The sequence below is a fragment of the Balaenoptera borealis genome (assembly GCF_965194805.1).
Source record: "Balaenoptera borealis genome assembly, chromosome: 9".
Lineage (NCBI taxonomy): Eukaryota > Metazoa > Chordata > Mammalia > Artiodactyla > Balaenopteridae > Balaenoptera > Balaenoptera borealis.
The window spans coordinates 67870457-67894688 of NC_138873.1; the positions used below are offsets into that span (position 1 = coordinate 67870457).

The following is a 24232-nucleotide window of genomic DNA, read 5'->3' on the forward strand; positions in this document are numbered from 1 at the left end:
CATAAGATAAAGTTTCCTTCTTCTCTATATCCATGAGACAAGTCAAAGAGAAAGTTTCTGTCTTGGTAGGTAGTAGTTAAAATGCTTGAGTGAAAAGGGTTTCATCTCATACTTAGAACAAATGCCTCATAATTCAGTTTCCTAATTTGCTGTGAGTGCATTTCACACATACCCTGAGTGGGGCTGTAGTTTTTAAATCAGCTTGGAATTTAGCTGTGGTCCTTGCTTCAAAGCTTCACCTTAACTGGTGTCTCTACTTGACGGCCATCCCACGGGAATCCCATAGTAGACTGTGTGCGCTTTGTGACAGCAAGTGATGGTTGCAAGCACATATATGTTTTCTTCTTTGAATCTCTAAAGATGACAGACAGATGACCCTGATGTTGCTGGTCAGCACGTTACAAGCATTTATTGAAGGATCTTCACTGGGAGAGTTCCACGTACGACTTCAGATGTTACTGGTTTTCCATTGTCATGTCTTGCTGATGCCACAAGTTGAAGGAAAAGGTAAGGATATACATATGTATGTATAATATTTTTTCTTTAATTTTACCCTTTGAATTCTCCACATGAGACAGGTGTCTTGTTGCATACCAGGTTTTAAACAAGACAGTTTCAGTTGTCTTTTCCTATAATGTGATTCAGGTTAGATATAGAGAAAAACATTAAAGTTGAGTGCAGTCTGGTTATAAGTGAAGCCCTGGCTAGCAAACCGTGGCAGAGGTAAATCACCAGATGCAGAGCTCGGGAGCTGGCATGTTGAGGCAGCACATCTTTCTGTCTAGACAGTGCATATGTCCTGCTAAGCTTCTGCTTGATCCAGGCCATTGTTAGGTTCTTTGATCTCGGGAGAGCGCTGCCACATGTCAAGTAACTGCACATAAAACTTCTACTGTCGATTCCTATCGCTGACCACAGCAGTTTAGACAAAAGTGTCGCTGTAAAATGAATATAGATTTACGTGAATGAGCAGTCAAGGTGAGCCTCTTAATATGCCATCTTTTAAAACAGGCTTAGTTTCTGCTGAGTTTACAATCAGATTCCGAGAAAGGGTTGGAAATTGTGAGTTTGGCAGAACGTCTGAGTACACCATCTTTAAGAACAAAAGTGCAACCAGAAAAATCCAGTACAAACTGAAATGAAAATACAGGGTAGGATTGACAGCCTGCGTCTCTGGGAACTGGTCACCCCAGCTTCCCAATGAGCTGTCATACAGTCTGCATGTGCTACATTGCACTGTGATCTCGTGGCCTAAAGAGTAAGGAGGAAGGGTCATCACAGAGATGTGAACCTCAGGGGGAGCCAGCAGCACATGCAGCGAGTGTGGTGTTTTGTTTCCTTTTTGTTTCTTCCAGATTCACTTTGCAGTGTTCTATGGAATTTGTACCATTATTACAAGCAGTTCTTTGACCGGGTCCAGGCCAAAATTGTGGAACTTCGTTCCCCCCTAGAAAAAGAGCTTAAAGTAAGATGAACGGCTGTCATAATCACTATTGGGAGGACAAAATCAGCAAATTCTTCCTCAGTTCTGTTCTTTAATCTATTTGACCATGAGGCAGGGGGATCTGGGGAATGGAGGAGAGCATTGCAACTGCCAACTAGGATGGCGGGTTTTGCATTTTGCAGCATTGGCTCCATTGCTGGCCTGGCTGCGTGTGTGAGGGTTCCGGGGCGTAGCGCCTTTTCAGAGGCTCCTAAGAGGGATGTTAGTGCCTGCTCCCCTGGTCTTGCCCAGGCTGATCTTCCACCTCAGACGCGCACCATCTGGTGTTGGTCTATGGGCTGTTGAGGTGCTGGGGGTGTAAGGAGGATCCTCTCTTTTTGACACTTTCAGTGGTTGTGGAATCAACCCTGGTTTAAGCTAGAGTACATAGTGACCTACTGATTGTAGGAGCACTTTTTTCCATTGCTTTGAGACAAACACATGGTTCCTTTATTAGACTTGTTTTACTTGTTCACTGACACACAGTCCTGTGTTTGAGATGGAGTGGGCTCTGGTCTTCGGCAAACAGATGATCTAGAAAGAACAGAATGACACCAGCATTATAAAGCCGTTTCTTGAGCTTCATTTATCTTACAGGAATTTGTTAAGATATCCAAGTGGAATGATGTCAGCTTCTGGTCTATTAAACAGTCTGTGGAAAAGACACACAGGTAATTGATCTTTTAAAGCTGGGGGTGACCAAACCTCAGAATTTTTGAATGGTAGACAACATGACTACATTGTTACAGAGGCCTGACTTGTGCTGCCTTGAACTTAACTAAAAAACACTAGACTGTCTTGCTGGCTTCCCAACACCACGCCCTTCCACCCAAAGCAGAGTCTCCCTGCAGGAGGAACGCGTGTGTCTGGAGGCAGAGCAGGCTGTGTGCCATGGAAGGTCGAGTCCCCTGCCACCTGCTCACCTTGAGCAAAGTGATCCCACCGTTCCTGGCTTTTTTTTCCTCCTAGAAAAGAGAGACGAGAATACCTGCCGTACTTTTTCCTTTAAAAAAAGATTATGAGTTTCTAAGGAGCTCATTATGTACCAGAGGTACAAGTTATTAAGTGATCTATGTATGTGTTATATGTCATTTACATATTTCCTCACTTTCCATCCTATTTTTTTCTGCCCATCTCTGTCATTACCTGGGGCCAGAACCCTCTTTAAATTCATGAAGAAATTTGAAGCTGTCCTGAGTGAACCCTGCCGGTCATCCCTGGTGGAGAGTGACAAGGAGGAAGAGCTGGACTTTTTGCCAAGGCCAACAGACGCAGCCGCAAGTGAGGAGTCGCCCATTCAGAGTCTGAATCGGGCACTGAGAGAGACCCTGTTAGCCCGGCCAGCAGCTGCGCAGGTATTAGCTCGTGGGATAGTGTTTGCTTATTCCTGAGCTAGTTGTGTGGGGTCTTTGCTTTCTGTGGGAGGAGTGTCCTTAGAACTAGGTGAGGGAATGCCTTTGAAATCTTCCTCTTTGGACTAGTGGTATAGCATTTGTTTGCATGACCTGCTGCAGAGTAAGGCAGAAAGCATTAATCCTGGTGCTGGAAGTTTCATGTTAGCCTGTGGAAACGACTGTTGTGCTTACCTGTGAACAGTTCATCTACCTGTGAGGGAAGATTTAAAGCATCAGTTTAGGAGTAGGATATTGAAGCTGCCTTTGGGCTCCCGCGTGATGAAGCTGCTGCACAGGGAGTGGCTGTGTGCAGTGATCTGCTGGTTTGAACTGGTTGCTGGTAACCATGGTGTAGAAACATATGTACTCCCATCATGGCCAGTTTCAAGCGCCAAGAGTTAAGAGCTGGCTTGCAAAATTCCTGAAAATTTAAACAGTTATCGAGACCTTGGGTGAGCAGGCCTGTTACAGGAGGATGTCCCTGCTTCATAATCACTGGGTGTAGGGAGCACTCTTCCCCCCCCCACCCCCCGCCCCGCCCAGTAACTTTATTTATTTATATATTTTTGGCTGCATTGGGTCTTTGTTGCTGTGCGCAGGCTTTCTCTAGTTGCGGTGAGCGGGGGCTACTCTTTGCTGCAGTGCACGGGCTTCTCATTATGGTAGCTTCTCTTGTTGTGGCTCATGGGCTCTAGAGCGTAGGCTCAGTAGTTATGGCTCATGGGCTCAGAAGTTGTGGCTCTCAGGCTCTAGAGTGCAGGCTCAGTAGTTGTGGCGCACGGGCTTAGTTGCTCCATGGCGTGTGGGATCTTCCCGGACCAGGGCCCGAACCTGTGTCCCCTTCATCGGCAGGCGGATTTTAACCACTGCGCCGCCAGGGGAGTCCGGGGGCACTCTTAAGGGAGTAATGACTTTTGTCTTCCTACTGTGCTTTCCACCCTGGGTCTATAGAGTTAGCAATCGGGTTCCTCAAGCGATTTTTAATATTTTAATAGTTCAGAAAGCATAATAGAAATGGAGCATACAGCCATGATATGGCCGCACACATATGATATGGCTGCCAAATTTTCTTTTGATTGTATTCGTCAGTTCACCGCTTGTCATGCTGATCCAATTTTTAAACTTACTATTGATGACAGCACAGGAATTTCAGGTTTTTTTTTTTTTTTTTTTTTTTTTTTTTTGGCCGTGCTGCGTGGCATGTGGGATCTTAATTCCCCTACCAGGAATGGAACCCATGCCCCCTGCAGTGGAAGCGTGGAGTCTTAACCACTGGACCGCCAAGGAAGTCCCAGAATTTCAGGGATTCTCAAGGGAAAAAAACGAGTGAAAACAGGCCCCCGATGGTTGCCTAGTATCTGGATCCTGGTATTTGAACTGTTAGTCAGGCATTGGAGGCAGGGGAGAGATGGTGGTAGAAGTCGGCTTTGGCGGATCAGGTTAGCGTAGCCTGTGTGTCTGAGAAGCACAGTGCCGTGCAGCACCTTAAAGGCAGCAGTTATGCTGCCGGATCTCCACCTTCGTGGAGCAGAAGCGCAGGCCCCTGGTGACGAGCACAGAAGGCGCTGCGGGAGGTGGGGACCAGGGCTTCTGCTGCGGGGACCTCCCACGGCAGCAACACACAATGCTGAATACCCGCGGCACGTGCCTGTTTTAATTTTGGCGATGATACCTTTGTTCTCGTGAGACTTCAGAGACGTGGAGAGGAGAGTTTCCTGTTGCCGAGCCAGGTGTGTGTGGAGCAGCGCAGCATTTAAACTTAGCGCCCGTGCAGGTTCGTGCTAGGACTGTTGTTCTTGGCAGTGAGAATAACCTGTGCTCTGTCTCACAGGCCGTGGTTCCAGAGCAGTGTCAGGGTGCCCTGCCCGCCTCGGAGGGGGCGCTTCTGCGTCGCTTGCCGAAGCTCGTGAAACGCATGAGGAAGATGTGCCTGGTGCTCATGAAGGGAAGCCCCCTACCCTGCCTCGTGGAGGGCCTCGACCAGTTCACCGGTGGGTGCACACCCAGGACTAGGGGGCTTTGCTCTCTCTGGTATCCTCAGTGGCCTGGGAGGGTTGGAATGAGATACCTGTGTCCTTCTGTGACATCTTAAATAGCGTTGAGCAGGTAATTTAGCAAGTGGTTAAAAACCATCCAAGCCCGGACACAGGAGCCAGCTGAGACGCCACAGGCGGTCACCTTGTCCTCCTCCCATGCACACCAGTGCAGTGTTAGGCCGTTCTCTACAGCAGCCCTGTCCATGTCAGCTCTTGCTGGCTGGGGACACGAGTAAAGGGTTTCCTAGAGTCTTGAGGCTGTCCCCACCTCTCAAAATGTTGTCTCTCTTGGGTTAAAGGAAGAGGGAGGTTTGTCCACAGTCCACTTCTTTTTTCCTTCACTTCAGAGAGGTGTAGCAGTCTCGTTTCCCTGTTCGTGCTGTACAGCAGTGGCTGGGAAAGGGAATCCCGACCTTAAAAGATCATTTGGGCCCTTGGCAGCCTTTCAGCACTTCCCCCACCTCAACCCACCCCCCAGCCGCAGTGAGCGTGCCGTCAGGGTGAAGCTGGTCCTTCTTCAGTGAGGCTGCAGTCTGATCTCAGGGAGATCTTTTTTTTAAAAAAACTTGTCAGAATAATAGCCTATTATCCATTGCTCAGGATGCCCTGCCTGCATTGTTCAGGGGTCAGCTGTACCACATCTTTGGTGGCTTAAACAATAGGAATTTTTTTTCTCACAATTCTGGGGCTAAATGTCCAAGATTAAAGTGTCAGCAGGGTTGGTTTTTTCTGAGGCTCTCTCCTTGGCTTGTAGATGCCTTTTCTGTGTCCTCATCTCCTCTTCTGTTAAGGATGCCAGTCAGATTGGATTAGGACTCACCCATAAAGCCTCATTTTATCTTTTTTTTTTTTAAACTTTTTTTAAAAAGATATTTATCTTTATTTGGTTGCACCAGGTCTTAGTTGCGGCTCGCCGGCTCCTTAGTTGCAGCATGCAGACTTCTTAGTTGCGGCATGCATGTGGGATCTAGTTCCCTGACCAGGGATTGAACCCATGCCCCCTGCATTGGGAGCGTGGAGTCTTAGCCACTGGACCACCAAGGAAGTCCCGGCCTCATTTTTATCTTAATTGGCTCTTTAAAGGCCCCATGTCTAAATACAGTCACATTCTGAGGTATTGGGGGTTAGGACTTCAGTGTGAGCTTGGGAGGCCATGCAGTCAGCTTATAACACTGCCTGTGGCAGGTTGGCAGCACCCTGGTGTTCTAGGTGCCGGTGGGTGCTCAGGAAGGCAGTGCGATGCTGGAGAATGAATTTGGGCTTCGGAGTCGGTTCAGCCAGGGTTCAAATCCGGCTTCAAGTCTGCTCTTTACCTGAATGGCCTTTAGAAGATGACTAGACTTCTCTGAGCCTCTTTGAGTGGCTACAAATAAGTTCTTCTGGAGCTGTGCAGGTTAAAAGAACGTTTTCCAAGTACCAGGTACAGTGTAGGAGCTCAGTACATGTTGTATGTATTGGAAATTTACCTCAAGTTTTTAAAATTCTTAGTGTAAATCACTGCACATAATCCATGTTCAATAAGTGCTTTTTGCTTGATTGGTTATGAAACCCCTGAATTTAAAAAATAAACAGAATACCTACTTTATTTGGGTTGTTTGTTGTTAAGAGATAAGAAGCACCATGTGTTTTGATTTTTCCGTTATCATGCATCTTGATCAGTTTAATCATTGAGAATTTACCAAATGCTAGGGACTATGTTAGCTATAAAGATGAATGACACCTGGTCTTCGTTTTTTGACAGGTCCTTGGTCTTGGGTAATTTGAGCACATTAAGAATTCCTGGGGATTTCCATGTTTCCCCCTTGTCTTCCCTGCAGGTGAAGTAATTTCCTCTGTGAGTGAGCTGCAGAGGTTAAAGGTGGAGCCCTCCGCAGAGAAGGAGAAGCAGCGCTCAGAAGCCAAGCACGTTCTCATGCAGAAGCAGCGAGCTTTAGCAGACCTCTTTAAACACCTTGCAAAAACCGGTAAGGTCCTCGATGGAAACCCAGTGAAGTGTACTCACCTGATTTTAGGAAGACAAATAACATGGGTGATTTGGGGGAAGTTTGTAGAGACAGTGGAGATGGTGGGAAACATAAGGTGGAAGGCAAGGTTTGAAATGTGTGAGTCCCAGTCAACACACACGAAAATCCTATGATGAACCATTTGTGACTCAGGTAGTTTCACAGTTTTGTAATGAGGCTTCTCAGAAACCATGTTTTTTATTTTCATCACCATATGTTGTACAGCACCCGCCCTTCCAACGTGCATAGGGAGCAACACTTTTCAAACTAACTTGTGTATGAATCACCTGGGGAATCTTGCTAAAGTGCAGAAGGTTTCTGTTTCAGTAGGTGTGGGGCAGGACCCGAGAGTAAGCTTTCTAGCAAGCTCCTGGGCGATGCTGTTCCTAGGACCTGACTTTGAGTAGCAATGGCATTGAGGGGTTCCTGGCACATCTGTTCTCTCCTGAGTTTCTTTATTTAACCACCTGCTATTTATTTCCTAGGTTTGTCATATCGCAAAGGTCTTTCCTGGGCCCGTTCAAAAAACCCTCAAGAGATGCTTCATCTTCACCCGTTGGATCTCCAGAGCACATTGTCTATAGTCAGCAGCACTCAGGAGGCTGATTCTAGGTTTGTGTTTTTAATTATAAATGGAGCAAGTCAGCTAAGCCTCCGTGGCCTCATTTGCCAAAGTGGCGAGAGGAGTACTTCTGTCCTAGTGTTGCCATAAAATTAGCATTTAGAAAAGTGCCTGGCTCAGGACTGGCAGGTGGCGAGCACCCAGTGTTAATTTTCTTTTCTTTTTTTTTTAACCTTCTTTTCTTTCATTAGAAAAAGGTAAGGGATGAATTCGAAATATTGGGTGGTTTGGGCTCTGTTGGGGATCTGGTGGGGTAAGGAAGACAAGGGGCCACTTTGAGTGTTTAAAGCAAGTGTCAGTGGTTAGTTAGTAATTGTTGATTTTCTTCTTTCCATTCCTCTTTCCTCCTTGTATTCATGTCTCCCATCATTTTTTTTGGTCCTTTGATTTTTCCTGAGGTCTACTCAATTGACTTGAATGTACAGGTGAAAATCTGTGAGAGAAGGGCCACGTTTTTAGCTATTCCATATACATAAACCTAAGTTCCCATATGTTCTTGAATTTGAGAGCCTATAGACTTTGGAGGCAGATGGAGCTCCCTCTGTGTTAGTAACTGGTTGGAAATGAGCTGAGTACAGCATACGTGTGTGTTTTCTTTGCTCAGTGGCCCTCTCAAGTGCTTTAAATTTGAGTTCAACACAACACTGTAAAAAGTAGAAATTTTACATAAACATTCTGGATTTTCAGTTTTTCGGGAAAATTTGGCCAAGTGTGCTTGCCTTCCCGTGTAGTCGAAAGTTGACTAGAGTGCCCTCCTTCTGATAGGACACATGCTCTCAGGTTCACTGTGGTCAGTAACGGTCCCTGTTGCTTCTCAGCTGTCATCGCCAGGGATCATTTTGTGCTTGGCTGTCCTTAACCATGTATGTTATCTGTATGGCCCCTGTAGGCATCAGAATTTATGATCCCTAGCCTCCACTGCCAAGATAGTCATAACATTTTTGTTAAGGAAGCCATATTGTCATAGTTTATTTTCCCACTCTACTTTCAGTGCTAAGTATGTAACACATCCTTTGTATAAAGGACTGATGAGTGCCTGACTGAATGGGTCCTCACAGAAATAAATCTGTTCAGACTCTTGGCTTCTGGTTGCAGCTTAAATGGACCAGTCTCTGACTCCTCAGGATCTAGGGTGGAGATAGTGGTTTTAATTAAGAAAATCATGTTGATTTCTTTCCCAGGCTGCTTACAGAAATCTCGTCTTCGTGGGAGGGGTGCCAGAAGTATTTTTATCGCTCTCTTGCACGGCACGCCAGGCTTAGTGCAGTCCTGGCAGCTCCCGCCAAGGTAGGATGATAGAGCCTTGGGATTGCAGGGGCTCAGGGACTCCAGTTCTGTTCATCCAGGGCAGCGTCCTCAGACCCGGTCCAGTGACCACAGCCCATTACTGGAAGTGACTGAACTTTTTGCAGTCATTAAACTTATAATATAAATCAATGTAATTTTGTGCTCAGAGAGCATTTTATAATAAGTTCTGTTATTCAGCATTTGCTAGCAGGACCAAATCCTTAAGAAAAATTACAGAGGAAAAACTTCAAATGGAGAATGCCACCCTCAGATCTCTTCCCCCTGTGAACTGAGAAAAGATCACTGATACCCAATTTTGATGTTAAACTAGTTCCTGTTCATGGGACTTCAGTGGAAGCGTAATTTGAGATGCACTGCTCCCGGAGGTGGACGTGTCACCTCTAGAGGGCAGCGCACCCAGGGCCCCGCACCCTGCCCCCGCCCAGCAGGGCTCCCCTCCAGGAGCGTGGGACCCAGCACTTCCCAGCGGCCCCTCAGCATGCTCCCTCCTCCCCCTGCCAGGAGATGGGCGTGGGCCACATGGAGCGGTGTAAAGGGTTCTCGGCGCATCTGATGAAGGTGCTCATCCGACAGCGGCGCTCCCTGACCACGCTGACCGAGCAGTGGGTCCTCCTCAGGTATCGCTGACCGGCCGCGTTTGCAGCGCAAATCGAGAGTATTGTGTGCAGCTCAGAGTTGCTGCACACGCTGCTCCCAGCTATGCAGTGAGGTCTGAGGTCCGAAGGGGCAGGTGGGGTCTGCCTTGGCTTGGCCCCTCGCTTTGGGTGGTAATGCCTCTGCCCCCTGGTTTTGGCAGCACCTCGGGGGGATGGTTCGAGGCCGAGTCAGACGGTAAAAATGTTCACGGCGGAACTGCACCTGGGTCTGGAATGAGGGCGTCCGTGGTTGGCAGTCCGTGTGGGCTGAGGGCAGGGTTGCTCTCATGGCATCGGGTGGCCCAGACTCTGGGCACAGATCAGGTGTGAGCCGGCTTTTTGGATCCCAGAGTTGCAATCTGCTGAGCCATGCACTGGTGCTCCTCAGTGGAAATGGGCACTTAACAGATGAGGACGGGAAGCCTGTCATCATCTGCTGAGTGGATCCTTGGCTCACAGGTAGTGTTTCTAGACTGTAATGACTTCAGCTCTTTTCTTCTCCGCTCATAGGAGTTTCATCTAGCAAAGTCTACTACATTTACTAGATTTTTTTTTTAGAAAATAGTGATTGAAATTACTGTGGTGCTGTGACTGTGTTGGATGTGAGAGGCCTGTAAGGGGCAGGCGATAGGCAGTGAGCACCAATGCTTCTGCTACACTGAAGGATGTGTTTAAATACTTTGGAAGGCGTTTGAACAGACTTTTTACTTATCTGGGGAATCCGGTCTTCTTGATTATGTGGAAAAGCCCAAGCTTCGTTCAGAAATCAGTGAATTTACCGTTACAGACAGCGCGGTGACACAGTTTAAGGTGCCGTGTGTTATCCCCACGGGTTTGTTTCTCTGCACAGGAACCTCCTCAGTTGTGTGCAGGAGATTGACAGCAGGCTGAGGGGGCCGCCCATCTACCCCGTGGCCTTCCCCCCTCAGGACGGGGTGCAACATTGGACAGAGAGGCTGCAGCACCTGGCCATGCAGAGCCAGATCCTTCTTGAGCAGCTCTTCTGGCTCCTCCAGTGCTGCCCCAGTGCAGGGCCAGCTGCAGGCCAAGGTGATGCCCAGGCACAGGGTCAGCCTTCTGCCCCCTCCCTGGAAGGACCAGAGCTCACCAAGGGGCAGCCTTCTGGAGCAGTGCTGGACCTGATCCCGTCAGATCTGAGCTACCCATCCCCAGTTCCTGGAAGGCAGCTGCCCTCTGGTTGCCGGATGCGGAAACAGGACCAGCTTTGGCAACAGTCAACTGTGAGATTAAAAGAGATGCTGAAAGCCATTAAAACAGTGAAAGCTGATGTTGACAAAATTAGGCAGCAATCTTGTGAGACTCTCTTTCATTCTTGGTGAGTGTGCCTACGTCTCTGCTCTGCCTCTGTGTGTGCGGCGCTTGGTCAGGGTTTTAGTAATGGGATGAAATGATGAAAGGGGGCGTCATGCTTCAGTCCTCGGTTTTCCAGTGGACCCTCATAGCGCTTTGTGGCATACGTCTAGCTGTAAATCTTTAGATGCAATGAGTTTTAGTGGTTGAAGGGAGGGTGCGTGTGTGTGTGTGTGTGTGTGTGTGTGTGTGTGTGTGTGTGTTTATGTTAGCACCTTCCTTTCAACATTATGGCATTTCTGTTGTTGCAGGAAAGATTTTGAAGTTTGCTCTTCTGGGCTGAGTTGCCTGTCCCAGGTGTCAGCTCATTTGCAAGGCCTAGAGTCCTTGTTCATTCTTCCAGGGGTAGAGGGTGAGCAAATAGACCCACAAATGGCATTAGTCGAGAGCCTGGAATATGTAAGAAGAGAGATCAATAAAGCCACAGATGACTTCACTACTTGGAAGACACATCTGCTTACCCCAGGCAGCCAAGGAGGTGAGGACTATTGTTCGGTAAGGGAGTAAAAGCCCAGTGTAGGAACGACATCTTGTAGATTTAAGTCCAGATTGTCCTAAAGACACATTGTGTTTTGTTCTAGACGTATCTGTCCAGGGTTCCAAGGCAGGGAGGTATGGTTGGAACACATAGCTCTTAACTTTTGTTGCCTCTTTTGTTTGAGAACCTTGCCTCTGGATTGCCATCACGTTGCGTACTTTATAGCACATGAGTAAGTAGACAGCACAGGCTCACTGGCTGTTTCAGAAAGTTCTTCCTTAGACTGGAAAGCTGCTGGCTAATGTTCGGACTAAGTTGGTGTTCATATATTCCATCTTAGCCATTTTCATATTTTTGGCATTCTTTTAGCAAAATTGTTTTAATACAAGACAATAACCTTATAGGTTTACCTAGGCCGGGAATGTGTCTCTTTCTTCTTTGTACCCAGCACAGCTTGACAGTGGCTCAACCATAGCAGGTGTTTACAAGGTGGCTGTTTGTTAAAATGACAAATGAGGATTGTTAATGATTTCCAGATGCACTGAAACAAATGACTGAGTTTTTAAAAATTTGTTCTGCACCATGTTACTTTACTAGGAAACCAAATGCTGGATGAAGGGTTTGTGGAGGATTTTTCAGAGCAAATGGAAACTGCCATCCGGGCCATCCTTTGTGCCATCCAGAACTTAGCAGAAAGAAATAGTAAAAAAACAGAGGAGAACACTCACCAAACAAGACCACAAGAAGATGGTATGTCTGAGATCAGGAAAATACTAGTTTCTTATTTGATTTAATTTTTATTTTGATGATCTATTTTTGTGGCTAAATATTTAAGGCCAGATGTTGGAAATGATTATTGGATGAATGGAGATGAAAAGAGTTTGTTTTCTGTTATTTACCATGTCATTCTTTTCCATGAATGAAAGAGGCAGCAGGCTTTGAGAGACTGCAGTCAGGACATCTAACAAAACTCTTAGAGGATGACTTCTGGGCCGATGTGAGCACTTTGCATGTGCAGAAAATAATTTCCGCTGTCTCTGAGCTCTTGGAGAGGCTGAAATCGTCTGGCGAGGATGGCACAGCAGCGAAGCACACGGTAACCAGTGGTTCCTCACAGGCTTCTTGCTGTCCAGGTGGGCTGAGCAGAGGCAGAGGGGGTTTCACCTCGCTCCATGTGGTGGTCCCAAAGCAGGCCTCCTCGGCAAAATCACTAGGTATCTCTTGATGTCTTTATACATGTAAACCTCACTGACAAACTTTGCAAAGCTTAGGGCTTGCTGGCTAAGGATTACAGTTGTAAGACGCATAGGTGCAAACATGCTGCCAATCCAGAATGTCCATTATCTTGGGGTTCTTTCACATCCTGATCACATATTCCTGGGTGTTTGGTGTTAATGGTGGACGTTGCCGCCATAACTAAGGCTTAATGGCTGTACTATGCAAACACCTGTCCCTTCACAATAAGCCAGAAGAGGATGACGTTATCATCTCCATAAGTCCAGAGAAGCAACTTACTTTTGAGGACTTGTGTGTTATTCTGTAGTATCGCCTCCAGTGCCAACTTTGATTCCCAGTAGAATTTGTATATAAACATATTTTTTAAACACCAGACAACCTTGTTAACTAACTGAGACTTAAGTGACTAAGAATTTAAAGTGTAGTGTTGTGAGGGTTTGTATAAACAAGGAAGAGATCTCAGTGAGCAGGTGTTATGTACGTGTGTGTAAATAAAATGTACCATTAGTGACCTTTACTACATTCACAAGGTGGTACAACCACCGTCACTGCCTAGTCACCCCAGAGGAGACCTGGTGTGAGCAGCCCTTCTGATCTGTTTTGCCCCCAGTTCTTCGCCCAGTCCTGCCGCTTGTTGGTGCGCCTGGTGCCCATGCTCTCCAGGTACTCTGACCTCGTCCTCTTCTTCCTGACCGTGTCTTTGGCAACTCACCGCAGCACTGCAAAGCTGCTCTCTGTGCTTGCCCAGATCTTTACGGAGCTTGCCCAGAAGGTAAGGACTGTTTACGTGGAGCACCATGGGGAAGCAGGTACCCATGTATTCCATACCCATTAGTGTTTGGTTTGATGGGATTTTATTTTGGGCCTTCACAAATAGCAGGAGGTGATTTGCTCTCTCTGTGGATTTTAAAAAAAAAAAAAAAAAAAAAATATATATATATATATATATATATATATATATTTTTTTTTTTTTTTTTTTTTTTTTGTAGGTGGAAAGCATTCTCTCAAAGGTATTAAGACAATTACAAAATACAATTTTTTTTCCCTTGGCTGCACAGCTTGTGGGATCTTAGTTCCCTGATCAGGGGTTGAACCCAGGCCCTCGGCAGTGAAGCACGGAGTCCTAACCACTGGACCACCAGGGAATTCCCACTCTCCCTGTGGATTTTTTACCGCGTTGTCTGGCCTCCTTTTACTAAGCCTTTTTCCACTAAGGGTTTGGAACCTGCAGGTCCCTCACTGGGGAGCTCCCTAGACTCCAGAGTCTGTCTAAAGGCTGCTGCTTTCTGTTCACACCCTTCTTTCCTGGTCTCCAGTTTCAAATCTTCTTCTGATAACTCTGAGCTAGACTTGTAGGACATGAATCCTTAAGGCTGTTAAGTTTTCGGTCGTTTATACTGACGCATGCTGAAATGGTAACGGGGCTCTTAATGTTAGGAGGGGCGTCTTTAATAGGGAAGTCATTCATTCATTCAGCCATGTACCCAGTGCTGTGAAAATCACTGAAGTTATAGAGATTGTAGACCCTACCCTTGGAATTCAGGAGCAGCAGTCAGAACTAACAGGCCCAGCCTGGCGTGGTAAGTCCAGTCACAAGGGTATCTGGTTCTGGGACTCAGAGTGAGCAAGTGACTTAGCCTCAGTTTCCTCATTTTACAAATGAGATTTGCATTTTTGTGAGAATCACCTTAACTAAGTATATAGTTTTTTGTTTTTGTTTTTGTTTTTTGTCCCTAGTATTTTAAGATCTTTTCTGAATCTAAGTATAGTATAGGTGAGATGCACTTGAGGAAGATAGGAACTTACAAACTGAAGGTGAGGTCTAGGCTTCTTGTAAACAGTCAAGAGTTTTTAGTTCTGAGTATCTGGAATACTGGAAATGGTTAAAAAAAAAAATGGGAGCAAGCCCGTGCCTTGTATCTAGAGGATAAATACATACATTTGTTGAGTAATGGATAAATGAATGCCTCTCAGATTTGCCCCCTCTATCTGATGGGCACTGAGCCAGTCTTACATCCCATCACTTCTTGGAGGAAACACTGCCTGTAGAAGACAGTGGCAGGACAGTGTATGTTGAGGGTGCCCTGAGATTTGGGTTAGCTACGTTTGTCTACTTGCACCATTTCTCTTGTCTGACAAGTTCTAGAATGACTCTGGGCTGTCAGACCTGTGTGTGTTTGGGGGTAGCAGTGTAGGGTAGAAGTGGTTTTGATGAAAGCAAAGTGTTGGGAGCTCAGTGGCTGTCCCAGCTGCAGCCACTGTAGTAACGTGACCTGCATACGGACATCCTGAATCTCCTTCCTTTATGGTTGATTCTGCCTGCATCTAAACATATTTCTTTAAAATAGTGTATCTCACTGTCTTAACCAAAATGTATTCTTCAGTCGACTTTCTAAGAATACATGTCCTGAAGGTGAGTTTGCCTTTCCATTCATTTAAATGTCCGAATTGTGTTCCTCTCCTCTCTGCGGAGTGCTGAGGGAACTTGAAAGTAGGTTAGACACAGTGCTAAGATAATAGATTTAGGGGAATTCCCTGGTGGTCCAGGACTCCGAGCTTCCACTGCAGTGGGGACACAGGTTCAATCCCTGGTCGGGGAACTAAGATCCCACATGGTACATGGCGAGGCCAAAAAAAAAAAAAAAAAAAAAAAAAAATAGATCTTGGTTGTGATTAAAGCACTTAATCCATAGGAAGCTAGTTCTGTGTAACTAAGTCACAATCAGTGTTTGCTGGTCTTGGAACTTGGTCTTGTTAGTTGACAGCTTATTTGTAGTACATGCTTATCCTTAGATTGGCAAATATCTTGATAGCTTGTACTTTCTCTGATAAAATTTCTGATTGAGAGCCATGATTTTCTTTTTTTTCTGTTCACTTTTGTCCCACACACTAGTAGTTGATCTTTGGTTTTGGGCTATTTTCTGACATGAAATACAGTTTTATTAACTCTTCACAAGTCTTGCTGTGTCTGACCTTGTTCTTAACTCTAGACCCCATGCCATGCTGGGTGCCAGGTGCCTTGGCAGCAAACAGCCCAGGCCAGATACAGCACGTTCCCTGAGAGTGACAGATTTACTTCAAGAGCTGAAGGGGAAGGCATGTTTGTTTGTATTGTAGTTAACATGACTTTATGTGAGGAGCATCACACAAAATTTTCTTCAATGAAAGGAAATGAAATCTCTCACTTGTAGCATCTGCTTTCAAGTTGCTGTATCTCCGGGGCTACATGTCTTCTCCTGTCTTTCCTTTCAGGCTTACTAATTTGAGAAGTAAAGAAGGACAAAACCCCTTTGGGATTTAGACACTGAGAGTTTCTGTGCCACACCCTGCCCCATAACTTGCTCCTTAAATATCGTCCTAATGTATACCTCATTCAAATTTTTGTCTTGGCAAATGACAAGTTACTACACGCCAGAGGCCTCCACAAAGTCTCAAAACCTTGTATATTAAATCTGATGTCAAGCTTTGAAACTGCATAATAACCGTTGTCACCAACAAAAGTCTACTGTAGTTCAGATTTAAAATACTGAGCTAGAAAAGAATTAATCATTTATTTATAGTATTTTCTCCTGCAGCATGACTGGAAATCCCTTCTTTGTTGCTTTTTTTTAACCTAACTTTCACTCTTTTTATTTTTGAGGGATTTTGCTTGCCCAAAGAATTTATGGAAGATTCAGCGGGAGAGGGAGCGACTGAGTTCCATGACTACGAGGGAGGTGGGATTGGAGAAGGCGAGGGCGTGAAGGATGTGAGTGACCAGATAGAAAATGAAGAACAGGTACGTTTTCACAGGCATGAAATATGTATATAGTTTACAGAAGCTCACTCCTTTTTCACTATTTAAATTACACATATAAATGGTTTTTCTACTAGGTTAATGGTTTTCAAACTGTGATCTAGGCACCTAAGAATACTGGAGCTTAGGGAGTGGATGTAAATCAAAAGCTTAATAAAGACCACAGAAAGGAACTTTTGCAGCATAGTCATTGGTTGTAGCTATAATTTGGGAGGGAAATGATTTAAAATTTTTTTATTTTAAATGGGAAAACTTTTGCTGATGACTTGTAAGAGAGCATTTTTGGTAGTGGTTCATTTAGGGATAAAAAGCTTGGCTATTTTAAGTGATAATTGCATTAAACAACAATGCCAGTGTTTTGCTGTTAATAGGTTTTATCATTATATGTCTTTAAGACATGGTGAAATTTTTTAAATCTATATCCTTTTTTATTTGGAATCAAGAATGCTTTTGAAATATTTAGATGCTTTGGACTAAGATTGTTGTGTTGCTTTTTTAAATTCCAATCTCATTTGGGAGTGTTTTTTTAAACACACTACTTTTATTTGGATTAATCAACCGTGACTTCAAGAAAGAAGAGGTAGTGGAATTACTTTTTATCACTTACATTCTAAATTTAGAGCACTGCATAAATTTCTATTTAAGGTATGGTTATACTTACTAAAAATAAAGGAACAAACCAATCCAAGCTTCCTCTCTTCCTTTGAAGGGAAAATTGGAAAGAAATAAAAAAAACAAAAGAGTAATGCTAGCGTTTATGTGGCATAGCTCTCATGTACATTATGTGTGTGGATATATATACACAGATAACATACACATTATTGTTATTTTGGCCTTTTTCCGTATTTCTCAAATTTAACTTAATTAGCACACAGTACTTTGTTAATGGAAAACTAAAGGAAAAAGTAAACCTAACAGAAAAGTACAAATCCAATGTAAAAAACATTAAGTGGGATAGAAAGCTATCAGAACAATTTGGCAGTAGCTAATAAATTTTAAATTGTGTGTTCTTTGACCTAGGAATTCCATGTTTTCTTGTACAAATGCTAATAAGGGTCCAAGATAATAAGTATGTGTATAAGGGAGTGTGTTTATACAAGGATGCTCACTACAGCATTATTTATACTGGTGAAAATTGTGAATTATTTAAATTATGATACTATTCATGCAGAGCAATACTATAATTAAACACAATGAGATAGGTTTATAAGTATCAACATGGAAATATATCTAGGAGACATTTTTTAACATAAATAAAAAAGCAGATGGCAAAACAGTTTGTCAAGCATAATCCCTTTTTGTTGAAAAAGATACGTGAGGCCGGTATTGGTATACCCCATCTATATTTCTGAGTATCTGTTGGTGTGCTTACGGATAAAAGTATGTGCCAGAACATCACCAGTGGTAATTTCTTTGGGAGTTTTGGAAGATGGTGGTGCCGGAGGAACTTACTCTTTCTGTTTTGCTTAGAAATTTTTAAATGAGATTTTATTACTTTTTTTTTTCTTTTTTTTAAATGTTTACTTTTTAAAAAATTAATTAATTTATTTATTTATTTATTGGCTGTGTTGGGTCTTCATTTCCGTGCAAAGGCCTTCTCTAGTTGCGGCGAGCGGGGGCCACTCTTCATCGCAATGCGCGGGCCTCTCACTGCCGCGGCCTCTCTTTTTGCGGAGCACAGGCTCCAGAAGCGCAGGCTCAGTAGCTGTGGCTCACGGGCCCAGTTGCTCCGCGGCATGTGGGATCTTCCCAGACCAGGGCTCGAACCCATGTCCCCCGCATTGGCAGGCAGATTCTCAACCACTGCGCCACCAGGGAAGCCCCAGAGATTTTATTACTTTTGTATCTCAAAAAAAGAACTTTAAAAATTCAGCTATAATGAAACAGATAACAATGTGAATCTTTTGCCCCAAATATAGTGTAGATTATGTAGGAATATACAGTTTAAGGAAAAGTGAAGAAAATTACATTCACTGGCGAGGGATAAATTAGGAGTTTGGGATTAACAGACACACACTACTGTATATAAAATAGGTAAACAACAAGGACCGACTGTATACCACAGGGAACTATATTAAATATCTTGTAATAACCTATAATGGAAAAGAATCTGAAAAAGTGTGTGTGTATGTGTATATATAACTGAATCACTTTGCTGTACACCCGAAACTAACACAAAATTGTAAATCAACTATACTTCAATAAAAAAATAAAAAGGAAAGTAGTAGGGGGAAAAATTACAGTCACAGTTGGGTATGAGAGATCAAAGTGACAAAACAGATATTAAATTTATGGGCAGTATAATAAGACTGATGAATTTTCTTTTACCCTACAGAGAATGCATAGTCTTTTTTAATATATATGGATTAAAAAAAAAAAATTCAGGGAAATTCCCTGGCAGTCCAGTGGTTAGGACTCTGTGCTTCCACTGCAGGTGGCCCAGGTTCAACCCCTGGTCAGGACACTAAGATCCCACAAGCTGCACGTCTTGGCATAAAAACAAACAAAACGATTCTCATGGAGAAAACCTCAACAAAATTCTATATTCTATAACAAAAAATGTAATAAAACTGGAAATTAATTACAGAAACGTTAAAGCAAGTCACAAATTATGTGTATTTTCTCTCCCCAGAGATAATTTTATACCATTAATCTTGGCATTTATATATTCTATTTAGAGCTGAATAAACATTAGTAATGTTACAGTGTGCATTTATGTTTCTATAATGCTTTTTGATATAGGCAGAAGATACATTTCAGAAGGGTCAAGAAAAGGATAAAGAGGATCCTGACTCAAAATCAGACATTAAGGGCGAGGATAATGCCATTGAGATGTCAGAAGACTTTGATGGGAAAATGCATGACGGGGAGCTTGAAGAACAAGGTTTGAGATTATCTGTCACTTCATTCTTATGCTTGAAAAATAAATATTTTATACAGGAAATTACATATTTCCAATAAGGAGCCTATTATACTCTTTTGGAACAAGTCGGTTACTCTGCATAACTGCAGGTGGAAACATCAGTATATGCCTGTGCCATCCCCACCTCCAGTCAGAAGCCTCTAGTCCATGTTGGAGATTCTGCTCTGAGTAAGCGGAGACGCTGACCCTGGTGCTCTGGCTGCCTCGTGTGCCGGATCAGTGACTGCGTAGTGTCCTTCAGGGAAATCCAGAAGAGCAAGGAGATGACCCCTAGCAGGGCTTGGCTCTCAGCTCAAGTTAAATTGTTCTGGGGAGGGTTTTTTTAATATATATTTTTTTCTAATTACAAAATTAGTAGACATTTGTTGTAGATGATTTGGAACAAAAATGCAGAAACCAAATCGATACTCTTTAGGCCTGCCACCCAAATCACTTAATCAGTCTTGGGTTATTTCCATTTCTTGCATGTATATATATAGACGCAGAGACCGTAAGTGGTTCTATAGTCTGCTTTTTTCATTTAACTTATGAACATTACATGTCATTGAAAATTATTTGATAATAAGATTTCTTACAGCACATTATCATCTGTCGTGTTTGAACCACAATTCAACTATTGCCCTCAATTTCTGTCCAAAGCTTAATTTGAAGTACAGTGTCTTACTTTAAGTGAATGCCTTGCAGAAATGATACCTGACCTCAGAGTAGAAGAATGTATGCATGCCTAAGTAGCGTTTAAGGGTATAACCTTTGTCAAAGTACACCTTGAACGAAGACAAAGGCAAGAAAATTCTGGTTAATTGAGCTAGACACATGATTTGAGATGTTGGGTAAAATCACTGACAATAGAGTATGTTGGAGATGGGGAGGAACCTTGGAAATCTCGTAGTCCAGCCTCATCATTTCCCAGGTAAGAAACCAAAACCCAGTGAGGTTGCTGAAGTCCCATAATGAACATTCTCCCAGCACCAGAACTAGACATCCTGACAGCTGTTCCACCACCCTCCTTACAGTCCGTCGACATAACACATCACAGACCTCCTTCCTCCTCCAAACAGTCTGCAAAACACAGTAGGACGGCTTCAGGAGATCTAAAGCATCTCCTCTAGGGTGTTCTGTAGAAACAGGCAGTAAATCCCAGGTAGGACCCTTGCCCGGCCCTTGCCTCGCCTACATACACAGGAACAGATCAATTTGGGGATCTGCCGAACTAAGCTCAGCGCCTTCTTCCCTTTCAGAAGAGGATGATGAGAAATCAGATAGTGAGGGTGGAGACCTGGATAAACAGATGGGCGATCTGAATGGTGAGGAAGCTGACAAACTAGATGAGAGGCTTTGGGGTGATGACGACGGTGAGGAAGATGAGGAGGAAGAAGACAGTAAGACTGAAGAAACAGGACCAGGAATGGATGAGGTAATTAAAAGATTCCCTCCATCACATAGTCCCTAGGTTGAGAGGAGGCAGTCTTCCTCCCAAATACCACTCCCTGCTGTTCACTGCTCGTCCTTTTCTGTCTTGGTTTTTCTTCTTCTGTTTCTTCCATCTCTGTTTCTTCTTTTTCCTCTGCTATCTAGGTTATCGATTGTCTTCACGGCTAAAAGAGTAGCCTGACCAGCACGTTCATGACAACTCCCCACCCCCGCTATTCACACACCTGCCCTCACTGCTGCCATCCGGGCAGACCTGCACGTTCCCTCCTGGATGACATAATGCCCTGTCGGCTGGATGTTTCCATGGGGTTGGCCCAATATGTGTCTAAGAGCTGCGTTAGGTAGGGTCAACTTACGTGAAAGCAGTTTTTCAGATTGAGAGCGAGGATTTTTGTGTTTTTTCTTCCTCTGATATTTAGGAAGATCCTGAACTTGTTGCTAAAGATGACAACTTGGATGCTGGGAAGTCAAACAGAGATAAAACCCAGCAAGATAAGAAGGGAGAAAAGGAAGAAGCAGAAGCTGATGATGGGCAAGGCCAAGATAAAATTAATGAACAAATAGACGAGGTAATGAGGATTCAAAACCAACCTGCTCTCCTGACCTCAAGGCCAGGCCACTGCAGCGCACAGCTCCTGGGGTGTCTCAGGACATTTTTTTCCTGCTTATCATTTGTTTTCCCATTGCCTCATAAGGGAATGTGTAACAGAGCCTCTTAACCGGACAGAAAATATCTAACTATTGGTTACCGATGAGGTGGTCTTCATGCTGTTTGGACTCACGCTGTAGTTTGGAAGCTAAAACCTGTGGTCCTTTTCTATATTTCTTCCCATAAACTTCCGTGTCCTCTTTGAGATGAAGAACGCAGCACCTCTTATCAGTGGAGAATGTGCACTGAAAGTGAAACTTGAAATTCCAACATGAAAATTCAAAAAATATTGGTAAAATTCTAATGTGCGCTGGTAATTTTGGGGAAGAGACACTGTATTCTCTCAGCATAACTACAGTTGACCCTTGAGCAATGCAGGCGTTGGGGGCACTGACCATCTGCAGGGTTGGAAATCTGTGTGTAACTTTACAGCTGGCCCTCTACATCCGCGGGTCCCCCCAGCCACGGATCTGTGTGGCACTGTAGCACGTATTTATTGAAAAAAAACGTGCATAAGTGGTCCATGGAAGTGGACCCACACAGTTCAGACCTGTGTTGTTCAAGAGTCAACTGTGCTTTGAGCTGATTATATGTGAATGCTACACTTTTTAAAAGTTCATTTTTATTTTTTTTTTCCTGTTCTCTCCGTTGTCCAAAGAGGGAATATGATGAGAACGAGGTGGACCCTTACCATGGCAATCAGGAAAAGCTGCCCGAACCTGAGGCCTTGGACCTTCCAGATGACTTGAACCTAGACAGTGAAGACAAGGATGGTGATGGGGACACAGACCACGAAGACGGAGAAGGTGTGTCTTTCGAAACCTAAAGAGCCCGTTGGAAGTCATTGAAACTGAGCAGTAACCGATTTCTCTTCAGGCCAGTGTCATGGCCAGGTCATTATCGTGTCTGGTCAGCACAATTCCAGTTTGATAAAATTCCTCGCTTTTTCTTTGTTGTGTTTCTCCTCTAGGTAGACCTAAAGCTTGTAAACCAGCAGGTCTCGGTCACTCCTGTCATCTCCTATCCTGTGTTTCAGTGCTGCTGTCCCAGGTGGTGCTGTCACACGCAGCCCCATCGCCCCACGGTGTCACCACGTGCCCCGTCTCATGGGTTGATGTGAACACCGTGCAGTCCGGGTAGAGCCAGGCCTCGCGTGGAGCCCAGTCACAGCTTTCCTGGGAAAGTTGTTGATTGCTGTGCGTATGTTGTGTGTTTAGTCTGAAATATGAAATCATCATGGGGAGTGAAATGGAATAATCCCAAAAGAAATCACTTGGCGTGGCAGTACTCTAGCGCCTCTGTCACCCACTCTTCAATCCGAGTGTGACTCCTTTGGGGTGCTGTCTAGTATCAGAAGCTTGTGTACGCGGTGCCGCTGAAATAGAGAGCCCCCATCGTGGTGGGTAACCAGATGAAAGGTGGCGCCAGCCAAGCTCTGCTTCTTAGTGAATCAGTTATATATGTAGAAAGCTATTAAAAACACTGTATTGGGAAAAAAAGAGCAAGTTACAAAAGAATTAACGAGGGGTACCATTTAGGTGAAAATTTAATATAAGAACCAGTACTATATATCGTGTATGGATACATCAAATGTACGAACACATAGAAAGGAATAATATACAGTAACTTCAGGTTACGAGCTCTGAGGAAGTAGGAAGGGCAGAGGCATCCAGAATCCAGACAGCTGTGTCCAGAACCATTTATTTCTTAAAAACAAGTGACAAGTTTGATACATTTGTGGCAACACGTTAACATCTGTTAAATCTGGGAGGTGAGTATATGGCTCATAAATTTAAATGCATTTCTCACGTTTAAGGTATTTGGTAATTTGTGCTTAGAACAGTCTTCGCTCTGTGAATATCTAGTTTACTTTTTTTTTAATAAATATTTTTATTTTTTGGCTGTGTTGGGCCTTTGTTGCTGTGCGCGGGCTTTCTCTGGTTGCGGTGAGCGGGGGCTACTCTGTGTTGCGCTGCACAGGCTTCTCATTGCGGTGGCTTCTCTTGTTGCGGCGCACGGGCTCTAGGCACGTGGACTTCAGGAGTTGTGGCACGTGGGCTCAGTAGTTGTGGCTCGCGGGCTCTAGAGCGCAGGCTCAGTAGTTGTGGTGCACGGGCTTAGTTGCTCTGCAGCATGTGGGATCTTCCCGGACCAGGGCTCGAACCCGTGTCTCCTGCATTGGCAGGCGGATTCTTAACCACTGCGCCACCCGGGAAGCCCTCTAGTTTACTTTTTAAATGTAGTATAAGCTGCTGCTTCTAAGGCAGTTCCATTAACTTAACAATTTTGGAATCTTACTTCAACCTTAAATTCAACAACCAAGCATAAAATTAAAATCCACTGAGAATCTAATAAGCCATTTGCCCTAGAAAAATATCCAGGCTTGTTTTAAGCTATTGTGTACATAAACTAAGAAGCAATTACTATTAAAAAAATTTTTTTTAAGTTTTATACAGAAAAAAAAAAAAGTTTTATACAGTTCTTTCCATTTACAGTTACTACAAAACATTGGCTCTATTCCCCATGTTGTATAATACATCCTTGAGCCTGTCTTATACCTGATAGTTTGTACCTCCCACTCTCCCACCCCCAACACACAGACACACACACACACAGACACACACACACACACACACACACACACGTAACCACTAGTTCTCTCTGTGAGTCTGAAGAAGCAATTATTTCAAAGAATTATTTGCTAACAAAATAACTGATTTCTGAAGTGCCCAAAGTATAGAAAAGCTCTTTTAAATAAACAAAATGTTTAAATAAGATTGTTCCCATTTGAATATATGTTGTATTTTCTGTATATGGTAAAGAATGATGTCTACCAATTATTCCCAGTGATAATTGAAAATTAGACT

At 44.0% G+C, this 24232-nt stretch overlaps 1 protein-coding gene across 5 annotated transcripts in view; it reads left to right on the plus strand.

Annotated features, from left to right (window-relative positions):
* Window positions 1-24232, plus strand: part of MDN1 (midasin AAA ATPase 1) — a 158290-nt gene that overhangs the window by 114513 nt on the left and 19545 nt on the right. For 4 of the 5 annotated variants that reach the window (XR_014248649.1, XR_014248650.1, XR_014248651.1 and 1 more), the window contains exons 70-88: window positions 361-507; window positions 1356-1465; window positions 2081-2154; window positions 2640-2838; window positions 4709-4868; window positions 6731-6877; window positions 7402-7528; window positions 8720-8825; window positions 9348-9463; window positions 10332-10817; window positions 11104-11330; window positions 11928-12080; window positions 12257-12426; window positions 13177-13338; window positions 16207-16344; window positions 19105-19246; window positions 20524-20699; window positions 21136-21285; window positions 22024-22171. Coding sequence is in view for 2 of the 5 variants with exons in the window: in XM_082405917.1 (XP_082262043.1) it covers window positions 361-507; window positions 1356-1465; window positions 2081-2154; window positions 2640-2838; window positions 4709-4868; window positions 6731-6877; window positions 7402-7528; window positions 8720-8825; window positions 9348-9463; window positions 10332-10817; window positions 11104-11330; window positions 11928-12080; window positions 12257-12426; window positions 13177-13338; window positions 16207-16344; window positions 19105-19246; window positions 20524-20699; window positions 21136-21285; window positions 22024-22171 (3138 nt within the window). In the remaining 3 variants the exon portion in view is untranslated. The remainder of the gene's footprint in view (window positions 1-360; window positions 508-1355; window positions 1466-2080; window positions 2155-2639; window positions 2839-4708; window positions 4869-6730; window positions 6878-7401; window positions 7529-8719; window positions 8826-9347; window positions 9464-10331; window positions 10818-11103; window positions 11331-11927; window positions 12081-12256; window positions 12427-13176; window positions 13339-16206; window positions 16345-19104; window positions 19247-20523; window positions 20700-21135; window positions 21286-22023; window positions 22172-24232) is intronic. The other variant, XM_082405916.1, reaches the window with a different exon arrangement.